This window comes from Amphiura filiformis, chromosome 16 (genome assembly GCF_039555335.1).
Source record: "Amphiura filiformis chromosome 16, Afil_fr2py, whole genome shotgun sequence".
Lineage (NCBI taxonomy): Eukaryota > Metazoa > Echinodermata > Ophiuroidea > Amphilepidida > Amphiuridae > Amphiura > Amphiura filiformis.
In genome coordinates this window covers 31,166,054-31,178,433 of record NC_092643.1, presented here as the reverse complement: position 1 = coordinate 31,178,433, position 12,380 = coordinate 31,166,054, and the positions used below count along the sequence as shown (strand labels likewise).

Here is a 12,380-nt window from a genome sequence, read left to right as displayed (position 1 = left end):
TTCTGCATGCATTCTGCATGTAAAATGTTGTGCCAAACATGTCTGGCAAACCTTCAAGCTTAAATACGATAATTAGCTTTCCATTTCGGGCTTTAGCCGATAAACGCCTGAGATACATACACTATTTGCCCTCCATGAGCTACAAACCAATATGGCGCATTTAAACATGAGTCAATTTTGAGTTGGTACTCTTTGGGTCTAACCCTTTTGCTTTACTTAAACTGTACAACAGGAAATTTACACAAGGTTTTTATTTTCATGCTTTTTGTGGTTAATTTCAGAAGTGTGAATTTAAAAACCGGCGAAAATATGTTTTACCAATAGGCTTTAATGTGTAACTGTTTGTAATTGTGAAAATAAGATGCTGTAAAACTGCTCTGAACAGTTAAAATCACGAAAAATTCCTACCGTGAAAATATCACGCTTTATAATACATACTTACTTGATTAACAAAGGCAGAGAAAGCTTTGGTACTATCTTTACCCCCAGCAGGCGAGTGGAACATGTTGACCCACTCCCTCAGAAGGTACTCCGTCTTCTCTCGCAAACCTGGCGGATCGTCAAACTCGCGTGCTTGCGAGATGCCAGAGTGCATCATCGATGTAGGGCCACCGGGGGCTTTGTCTAGGAATGCTGGGTCGTGGTTTTGTCTCACAAGCTCGATTAGATGTGGTAAACTGAAAATGAAATAAGGAATGAAACAATATCAGTAATGTACAACATTCTTTCCCACCCTGTTTCAATTGTGTAAGTGTTTCTTAAAACAAGGCAGTTCTGGAACAACAAGGGCTGCCTTCTTTTGCAATTACCTTGTCAGATGCAAATTTTTTTCTCCATTAATTTTTTTTTTCTAAAATCCAACAAATTGTATTTACTTGATCTCAGATGACCTAGAAATTACAATCAATTTTTGGGGAAAATAATGCTAATTTGCTGAAGCTATTATTTTCTTTGCTCAAAAAGAACATTCCATTCAAAATGATGCATTTCTTTTATATCAAGTTCACACTCCTGATGGTACTGTACAGTAAACACACTTTTAGAATTTTGTTTTAAAAAGCACTGTACATTTTCACTCAGGATTGTGAAATATTTCAGGTTTGTGAATCTGTGTTGTCTTGGTTCAGAATGAGGGATTTTTCGTCTCTGTAAACAAGCCAAATCTGACCTGTCCATCAGAAAGTAAGTACCAGTAAAGTGTTCATCATAACCAAAAATCTTCCATGATTCATTCAGCATAAGATCAAATTGATTGCAAAAATACTATTTATAAAAATACAAGTATATCTGAAGTAACTCAAAATTAGAGGGCCAAGTTCCAAGTTCACTCGTCAATCGCTGCCCTCCCAATTAAAAATGCAGTGAAATCTTCCACAGAGGGAATGTGGACTTTAAAATGGAAGAGCCCATTGACACCTAAAACAGGTACTGTATATTGTAACCTTACCCTTCAGGTGGGTTTGGAGACTGGTTGGCAATACGTGCCAAGATGTGAAGAGTGTTGTACAGGTCCGCTTCATTCAGGATGTTGCTTTGTTTGTCGTCGATAAGAAACCGTCTCACAACATTCATGGCGAATGCTACTGCTGTGTAGTTGAGCCCATTCTCCATGGACTGTACAATGCAAAAAAACAAATATTAGAAATAAAATATTAGTAATCCTCCTCATAAGATATTGTAGTGGTCATCCCACAACAGGCTTCGAATTTGAATTTTGTGGGGCACCCATTTTCAGGCCACTGAGCAAAGACAAAGATCTGGGGCACCACAACTGAAAAGGACAGGCAATGGCCTTGGTGGCCTCCCTGAAATTCAAGCCCTGTCCCACAATGATTGCAAATTCATCCAATCCTGCCAAATTAAATCTGGGGATCAATAAGATTACCTCAAACATAAACCTAAGTTTATGGGGTTGCGATCCACAAGCTCAGGGTGATGGCTATTTTACATCACAACATGTCACAGGGAACCACTTTACAGTTAAGAAACTAAACCAAGTCAACAGAATATCACAAACCCTAAAGGTCTGTTCAGCCATAGTAAAGTCATCATATCGTAAGATTTCATATGCAATGCAATTCTCTACTGTCCATGTCTGAATGATTAAAACATACTAGCGTTAAATCATATTTATTGAGTGTGGGTTATAATATAAAAAGTTTAAAAAGGTATCAAGCCCTTTTTGCTCTTTAACTAAACCATCCTGTTCTGCTATTGCCCACTGGTAACAAACATTATACGTGACACACTGGTCCATGAAGGCCGAAGGAGGCATTTTTGAAAATTGAGTTACTGAAGGTCTAGCATACTTGGTTCTAAAATTATGCAATGTCTATTTTCTTATGTATTTTACTCCATATTTTTGCCTTTTATCTCAATTTCAAATTTGCTGCCTATGGCCTCCATCGACCAGCTTGTGTCACATATTAATGCCTTCAAGTTTGATCTTAAGCTCCCAATCATCATCCATGCATATTCACTCACCTGTGCAATTTGCATATCAACAGCTTGCAGGTTCAGCAGGTGCCCTCGCAGCATCTGCTCTATTGCATCTAAATTGTACCTCTGCTCACCGCGACTCTCAAATACAACTCTGACAAAGAGAGGAGGAAAAATTACAGTCACATTACATACAATATATATCATGACATCATGGAATGCCACAAGATAACACAAGATCATTGAACAAAGTTCCTCTGAGCTGTTTTGGATACATTATTTGGACTGTTATTTGTATATTCACCCAGAATTAAATAATTGTATGTTTACTCTTTTTTTTCAGAGATGTTTCAGAGATAATTTATCAGTTTCTTCAGATGAATTGGAACGGGAGCAGTTGTGACATTGTACTCAGTAAGGGCATGGTGTACAAGTTACAACAAATCTTTGATTAACTCATTACTATGCCCTATATGGCAGTCTCTAGACCCCATAAAAGGACAGAGAGTAGCAGTATGGGTTGACAGTCTGAAGCTACATTATCAGTGAAATATCACTGTAAATGTGAGTTTAATGTGGATGGCCCGATATTGTTACACATGAACAGGCTTTGAGAACTTATTTCACAGTACCTTGTAACTTGTTTGTTTGTCCACTGTGGTCCATAGGCTCTTTGGTCCTGCAGTGATTTTAGCACCAATACATGACAATCCCTGTAGCGCAATGCCAACTCTGGCTCCATGGCTGTTGGAGTGTAGCCTTCCAACAAACCTTCAACAGACTGTGTCAAAAAAGGAAAACACATGATCAGTTAGACTTATTTGCCAAATAATTATTGTAAGTTGAGCCAATTAACTGCTACAGGTAAATTAAGTAATTCTTGGCCAAGCTCCAACATACCTGTTGCGTCCATGTCGTGTACAAGTGTGGACGCAATGTAAGGTGTGTGCATGCTTTCTTCTGTACCACACCATGTGCGTGTGATCTCAGATGACCTAGAAATTACTATCAATTTTTTTTTTTTGGGGGGGCAAATATTGCTGATTTGTTGAAGCTATTATTTTCTTTGATCTAAAGAGCATTCCATTCAAAATGATACATTTTTTCATATCAAGTTCACACTCCATATGTAAAGCACAGTACTTTTATTATTTTGTTTTAAAAAGCACCATACATTTTCACTCAGCATTGTGAAATATTTCAGGTTGCGAATCTGTTTTGTCTTGGTTCAGAATGAGGGATTTTTCATCTCAGTAAACAAGCCAAATTTGACCTGTCCATCAGACAAAAAGTACCAGTAAGTGTTCATCACGACCAATAAACTTGATTGATTGATTCAGCTTAAGATCAAATAAATTGATTGCAAAATACTATTGAATACTAATTCTTGGCCAAGCTCCAACATACCTGTTGCGTCCATGCCGTGTACAAGTGTGTACGCAATGTAAGGTGTGTGCATGCTTTCTTCTGTACCACACCATATGCATGTGTTTATCGTGGAGCTACTAGCGTTCCGAATTTAACTGTAGCATTGTTTTATAAAAGCAACATGATTCTATTTTCAATGATCATCTTAAAGGTGGGTAACCTGATTGAAAATCTCATCCCCCACTTAACCTCATCAAAATGCTGATTTTGGTATCAGATGAAAGCTCATATTTTTCTCATAAACATATAAAAAAATAAAATAAATGTAGATATTTATATAGCGCTTTATGCCGTAAACAGCCTCAAAGCGCTTTACATTTATTCCGCCGTTATTAGAATATGTCGGTACCACGTTTGCTGCCTACAAATGGCGCAGGGTTCATCAGTACAACGACTGTGACTACCCCTAACAGCTTCCCATTGCACCTGGGTGGGGTGAGGCAAGCAAGACAAAGCGCCTTGCCTTAGGGCGCAACACAGTGGCGGGACGGGGACTCGAACCCACGCACGTCAAGCAAGCTCTCAGATTATGAGTCCAAGGCCGTAACCACTGAGCCACCGTGCCCATATTGAAATTTGGCGTTCCAAATCGGTGTATTTCGAAGAAATCATCAAAAACTGCGAATTAGTCTTGATATCTTGGGAAATACACTGAGTTGGAACTTCTAATTTCAATATGTTTATGAGAAACATAGGGCCTTTCACTTGAAATCAATATATTACATGATCATGATGATTATCATTAATAAAAACAATGTAGACTTCCAATATCACACTGTATAAATGTCGGTAATTCCATTAGGGATTAGTCACATTTACAAAAACATTACATTTTCTTTTTTGCAAGAGTGCTTGAAAGGGATGACATTTTATGTTATACGTAAGTTTTAAAGAATTTGATTTTCCAAATTTATCAGGTCACCTTCCTTTTAACTTCTTGACACCTTGAATCAGAGACTAAACCGGTCGTCATTGACACAGGTCATGCAGACTTGTGCTCCGACCTAGTAAAGTATTCATCATTTTGTGTCAACAAATTATTGGGAAATCTGGTCAATATAACCTAATTTTAAAGGTCAAGTCCCCATAAAACATTCATAATGTCCCACTGCATTAATTTTTATTCATATGTTTTGAATGTTAAATAAAAGGATGAAAACACCAGATATTTGCACACAATCCCAATGCAAGGTATGGTCAACTGTGCCACATGTGTACAAAAGGCAGACATACCAAGATCAGAAACCCCAAGTAGTCTACACTCACCTTTTGTAGTAACGCCAGAGCAGTGACAATCTCCCTAGAATTCCTCGCCAATACCACCGCCTCAAGAAGCATCTGTAATACTTGGATATGTTGACTGCTAGCTCCAGCCTGCATCAGGGCGTGCAGATGCTGCTCAATCTCCTGCACGCACTTGTCGTATATCTGGGTGATCTCATCGGTGGCGTACGACTGCGTGATGGGTAAGAGATGGTTAAAAAGTTGCAACATGAGCATTGTGTAAGAGGTGGATTAATAGTGTCGAGATGGAAGTGGATATTCCTGTTGATCCAATTGACCTTTTCGGTAAATCCCATAAGCATTTGCGAGTACATCAAAGATGTCGTCTTTTGACGTCAGTACCCGTCACACCGATGCGCACATCGTTTAGCAAACATAGTTACTGCGCATTGCAAGTCGACATGACATCAAATGACGACATCTCAGATGGCGACATGATTAGTCACAGTAATCTCATAATCAGTACTACCAATGTTTTTGGTAACACGAAAACAAGTATATTATTGTTAATAACAGCAAATAGTGACTAAAAATAAAGTTGTGGACATAAAGTCACAATACATCATGTAAGTTTACACATATTTGCCTAATTTCATTTTGTCCATGTTTTCAAACTTAACCACATCCCCATAGTAACCTTAATCCTAAACTCTAACACTAAAACACATCCCATCAATCTTAACACTAAACCTACCCCTAATTTTAACAAATCAGAACCCTAAAACAAAATGAAATTGACCCAAAACAAGGATGTATTGTTAAGCTACAGCAACTACAATTTAGACAGTAATGTGTGATTTCTATGAAACAAACCAATTAACAAACAAATGAGACATTGGGCAAATGGAGTGATTTGACCATTTGGGTTGAATGATTATACCAAATCAATTTCACCAAATTTCAAATTGGTATACTTTAGGTTAAGTGTCTTTGCCTTTGCTTTCTTTTTTTGTAGTGTATGGATACTTTTTGTGCGCTGTACAGTTCTGACATTTAACAACCATATTGTCATTGCAACAAATGATGTGGCAATTTGCCAGGTGCAATATATCACCTTGGTTCAGAATTGAGGAATGTTTTCGTCTCTGTCAACAAGCCAAGTTTGACCTGCGCATCAGTCCCAGTAAGCAATCATCATGAGCAAGAAATACAATTGCACTTTGATAGAATACTACTTTTTAAAATTCATTCAATCAAAATTCTGCATTAAAAATTTGTTGCAATGACAAACCTGCGTGGAGAGGAAAGACATGACAGAATGGTCAAATCAATGGAGAACGGAAAATCCATCAAACTATTAAAATGGGCCTGACAATTACACCACATTTGATGGACGCCTTCATTTGTTTGATAGCTTGGTTTGTTAGTCTTAACGTCTACAAATTACTACTGTGAAATGTATTATACTGCAACCCAACATGAAATAAGTGTGTAGCTGCCATCAGGTTTTCTTCAACACTTACTGATCAGGATTTATTCTGTCATAAAAGTTCACTTTAAATTCAGTATCTAAATATTCTCTCCAATTAAAGCTCACAGGGCACTGCATTTTCCAAGGGGGCAGCTTAAGGTCTTTTTTACAATGATAATTTCCATTAAAACATTGCTAGTACTAACTGGCAGTGCTGTGGTGCTCCACAAACAGTAAGGAATTTCTGCAAATACTGTAAACACTGTTGATAACAATGGCCGCACGTATGGATATCGTGAAATGTGCGATTACATGTTACAAAATACGAGTACTGTGCAGTACAGGGATTTGAAAGTTCACTTTAAACAAAAAGCCTGAATAAGCCTGAAAAACAGTGTGAAAATGATCAGAATGTCCATAAAACAGGCTGAAAATAAAAGAGATGCGTAAATATGGACTACTGAAAACTTACATCCCTGACAGTAGTATTTTGGTATTTTATGGAATTGTTTGGTTGAAAAAAATGGTGGGGGGCATTTATTGTGGGGGCATTAATTAGCGAGAATACAGTACGTCTAAGAAACTCTGATGGTAGCTTTTCTACAAACAAATACATGTAAAAGAAAAAAAGAAAAGAAATATGAAGAATATGACAAGTGGGTACTGCTATTGTGGTGGTGACCATTAAACCGTTTAACTCTTTTGCTTTTGAGTTTGATATTCATGTCACTATCATGTGTGTATAAGACATTTATTTAACCTAACCAAAAGGACCATTATTTATGTGTGATATTCAAAATTTCTTCTATCTTTCATCAATTGGTGTAATTGACATTCTTAGTTGTAAATTTGGCTAATCTAGTTGAAATCCATACATCCCTATGGAAGACATAACCTGAATCTCCCACACAGAGAGTGTGAATTTCAAATGAAGTTACCTCTTCAGGTAACCTTGTTTGTAATTCACACTCTCTGTGTGGGAGATTCAGGTTATGTCTTCCATAGGGATGTATGGATTTCAACTAGATTAGCCAAATTTATCCAACTAGTCCAATAAATTTTCCCTTAATTGTGGACATTTCAAAAAGCGTCCTTTTTGATATAATTGACAATTTTGGTGTAAACTTTGCTGCCAGATACACACATGTATAGTATTTTGCTTATGAAATATCAATACTCAACTGCATAAAATGATATTTACCTGATAAATTCTAAGCAATGAACAATGGTGGGCTAATTGACTGTGAATCATTCAAACAAACATGCCATTGGAACGTATCTTCGTTCATTCACAAAACACATTCTAGATTCAAATCACTGTGTGCTGCATGCTCATCTGGCAATAAATTTTTCTTGTACTCGTTCAAACCATCGTCAACACCAACTATGTGTAATAATCACAACTTAATTATAGCATTATCTTGTGATACAACTTCCAATGAAGGGGTGCACAATTACACCACATCTTTAAACAATCACCATGCGACACTTTCAAAACCACAATGAGAAAGTTCAAACGTAGAGAGCAAAATTTTATGTCAAATTGAACTATTTCGGGGCCTGCATGAATCAAGTGTTGCAATATTTGAACACCTTCCTTAAAATATAGACTAATCTGCGAAAATATCGTAGAAAGCAAATTTTTGTTTCAAACTGAATTATTTTGAGACCTGCTATTGACTAATCTGACATTTAGTGTTCAAATGTTATCAATCACTTTTAGTTACAACTACAAATTGAGGCGATCACAAAATCTGACTTTCATTTCTAAACAGCCATGTGTCAGGACATATCATATTGAAAATCACCTGTGTGCTCCAAAACATCTTGACATCTTGAAATACTCTTGAGATTCGCTGTTGTAATGAATATGTCATACCTTAGTTACTTGCATACCTGTTAACAGCCCATTGACTTTGTGTTGTGATCATCTTGATTGTGGTTCCAAACACATATAGAGTGAACCAGCTGACCAGGCAATGAGCGATTTTGATGTCACACTAAGACGGCGAATAGGTGATAATCTGTCCATACTAAAATCATTTGCAAGTATAAACGGAGGCTAAAATGACATGACTTCAATTAAATTATTTGCTTTCATGAATAATTCTAATTTAGGCACAATATCAGAAGGCAATGCAATGGATTGCTGCTGCTATGATGGAATTAGTCAACTCTAGCAAATACACACAATTTTTCACATGACTTGTGTACCACTTGGTCTCTTCCGAAGAAACGATTTGTGCAGTGATCCTAATCAAACGACAACCATGTGAGGGCATGACCAAAACAGTTGCATATTAATTCACATTTATGGTGCAAAACTCAATCCACAATTTGTAATGGGAATCGATGTGCAATCAATGAATTGTGCTACTTTGTGGTTAGTCCATTTAGGTGTTTTATCAATCAGTGAAGTTAATTACTAATATTGACAGCACTTCAAAATGGAGGCATCTGTATTATGCAAATGCGCAATGTGATTTGAGATGAGAGACGACCTACTGATCACAGCACTAACTTAAAAATTAAGTCCTGAAAGTTGAGTCAAGTCGAGTTAATCAGGCACCCGGTCAAGAAGAGTCGCTGAGAAGTTGAGTCACAAGTTGTATGGATTCTTCAAAATGAGTCATCAAGAGGTTGAGTCACAAGTTGTATGGATTCATCGAGCGTCAGGAGTCAAGATGAGTCATCAGGAGGTTGAGTCTCAAATCGATCAACAAGGGGTCTACCTGGTCTAGTCACAAGTCGATTCATTTAAGGGTAGTCTCTCCAGTCAAATCAACAAGTTGAGTCATTCGATTTGAGTTGACTCAATACAAAGTTGAGTCATTCGATTTGAGTTGACTCAATACAAAGTTGAGTCATTCGATTTGAGTTGACTCAATACAAAGTTGAGTCATTCGATTTGAGTTGACTCAATACAAAGTTGAGTCATTCGATTTGAGTTTAGTCAATACAAAGTTGAGTCATTCGATTTGAGTTGACTCAATACAAAGTTGAGTCATTTGATTTGAGTTGAGTCAATACAAAGTTGAGTCATTTGATTTGATACAAAGTTGAATCATTCGATTTGAGTTGAGTCAATACAAAGTTGAGTCATTCGATTTGAGTTGAGTCTATACAAAGTTGAGTCATTCGATTTGAGTTGAGTCAATACAAAGTTGAGTCATTCGATTTGAGTTGACTCAATACAAAGTTGAGTTATTCGATTTGAGTTGAGTCAATACAAGTCTACTTACAACAAGTCACAATTGGTTAGTTAAATCAATGAACTATTACTATTATGTACTCAACACAGCACTGCAACAACTAATTAAAAAATAAAGATTGGAAAATAAAATGAACAACTCTACAGTGAAAAAGCCACCACATGTTCAATCAATCAATCACATCATATAAGAGTAGGTTTAATGATGACCACCAATAACGATACCTTGCCACCCGTTACCTGCATCGGCTTAGCCAGGAACCCTGGGGGTTGATTGGCTTCGGGGGTGGGTTGGAAGCCAGGGATACTGCGAGCAAACTCCTCGTATACAGCTATCTGTCCTGCTGGCACCCCACCCACCTGTAAAAAATAGAAATAATATGGTTATTATAACTGATTATGGAATCTTATAGGGTTGTCACTCTACACAATCACTGTCCATGTTTCTACATTTTTGTATATTTCTTGGTTTTCATTTTCTGCTAACACATTGCTTTCACTATAAAGATGTGCGATTCTTTCAAATCAAACTTGGGAGGATGTCACATGCACTATGGACCACAATGGCCTTCCCAATGGCATAGTTCAATAACCCCAATAAACAATCATAGTGCAAAATTTGACCTCGAGTTGAAGAGTATGAGTTTTTGTACCCAAATTTTCAAAGGTCATTCAATAAATGTGCAAATGTATTGAGGTTAAAGAACTGTGCCTGATAGATGAGCATGTTGTGGACCCTAGTGATGGGTTCAGAAACTAAACCAGGTCATCATGATATCAGCCTAGTAAGTTGTCATCATTACCAACACATCTTACAGATTCTTGAAACTTAGCGGCATATTTCTTCTTCAACTTCTAAAACTTTCATACAGATATAATCAAACAGTTATAAAGGCATGACCTAGTAAGGGAAGGAGCAAGACTGCTGAAAATATCATATTTCTTCTAAAACATATTTAAGATTAGTAGTATTATCAAACAATTATAGTGGCATGACCTAGGGAGGGAGTAACTGACTGCTGAGAAATAGCATGTACAGTTTCTTCTAATAATTCATCACAGCAATCACAGAACATACCCATTCCATACATGTAGTGTACACAGTGTAAGACACAGTCCAAGGCTAAAGAAAAACAGGGGCTGAGCTTGATTAGCCCTTTAATTTCACAAAATAGCTCCAGTGAGAAATATTTTGTCAATGGCAAAAAGTACACATGAGAGGGTTACATTTTATAGAATCTGTTCAAATACATAGTTGCACTCATACAGAGTGTTCCGCCATGGCCACAATTTACTTGAAAGACCTGTGTATCAAACAAAACAAGTTGCCACTCACCTTAAGCCTTATTTGTTCTGGCATTCTCTCAGCCTGGTATGTCAGTACTACTGGATCACAATATCTACGGTTTTCATTGCGGGCATGTTTACGCAATTCTATTTCCTGCATGGATAAACAAACAAACATATGAACGTTAAAATACAATTTCATAAACTACTCTCATCAATGTAAGGAATGGGCTATTCTAGTTGAAATCCATAGTAATACAGAACCTGTGGAAGACATGCCCTTAATTTTTCACACAGGGAATGTGAATTTCAAATGGGGCTACCTGAATGGGTGACTCCATTTGAATTCTACACTCACTGTGTGGGCGATTAAGGTCATTCATTCATTCATTCATTCATTCATTCATTCATTCATATTTCATGTCTTCCATAGAAGGACTATGGAATAGCCCAACTCATGGGTATAATTAATGGGAGGTTTAGGTGTACAAGTAGTGGCCTGTGTATCTTCTGATACCACTATAACAAGTGTGTTGTTATTGCAGCCAGTCTATTTCCCCACATGCTGCTTCTTCGCATTCTAAAATCTTTCTCTTCTTGTTATCAGAGACTAAACCGGGTCATCAGCTGATCAGTCCCAGTAAGGTTTCATCACGTAACAAACAAAAACATATTCACTCGTATAATGCAAAGGTAACAAACAAGTAAATTAAATATTTAAACAAAGTTATTAGCACCATTGGCTATAATTAAAGTAATTTTTTCAATTCTTCTGTGGTCTGGCAATCGCATATGTGCCAATGAGTAATGGGTCAACCGTCTTGTTGTCATGACTGATGATCATCCTATCAGCATGACTGTTTATCACTTCTCCGTTCATGCTCGTATGCGCTTGACGCACAGCACTCACCGCAGAAGAATTCAAAAAATGACTTTGCTTGATTCTGTTGATTCTGATTATTTCAGATAACATAATCAGCGACACCGCATAATTATGTGCCAGTAAAAAGGAATTTAAAATGAACATTTAAATGACAAAAAGTCTCCATAATCAACTTACAGTTGCTAGTCTTCTGTCCATCTCTGGTATAGCTTTCTCTACAGCACACTTTTGAATGAAGCAACAAGCCAACTCCACATTATCTGTGGCTACTACTCCTGCTGCCTGCTCTATTAGCTCTTTCTGCTGCTGACTAACACCCTGCAAATAAAATATTAAAAAAATAAAAAAATTTATTTCATACTCAATATTGATGGTAATTACTTGCCTACACAATCTAGCTCCTTAATCATGTGTAAAAATGTTGAGACACTTTGTTT

At 37.0% G+C, this 12,380-nt stretch overlaps 1 protein-coding gene across 1 annotated transcript in view; it reads right to left on the bottom strand.

Moving 5' to 3' along the window:
- LOC140172559 (CCR4-NOT transcription complex subunit 1-like) overlaps nt 1-12,380 on the bottom strand; it is a 91,993-nt gene that overhangs the window by 20,502 nt on the left and 59,111 nt on the right. The window contains 8 exon segments of the mRNA XM_072195703.1: nt 443-677; nt 1,448-1,614; nt 2,485-2,593; nt 3,072-3,220; nt 5,134-5,322; nt 10,014-10,133; nt 11,110-11,214; nt 12,121-12,261. Of these exon segments, the coding sequence (XP_072051804.1) occupies nt 443-677; nt 1,448-1,614; nt 2,485-2,593; nt 3,072-3,220; nt 5,134-5,322; nt 10,014-10,133; nt 11,110-11,214; nt 12,121-12,261 (1,215 nt within the window).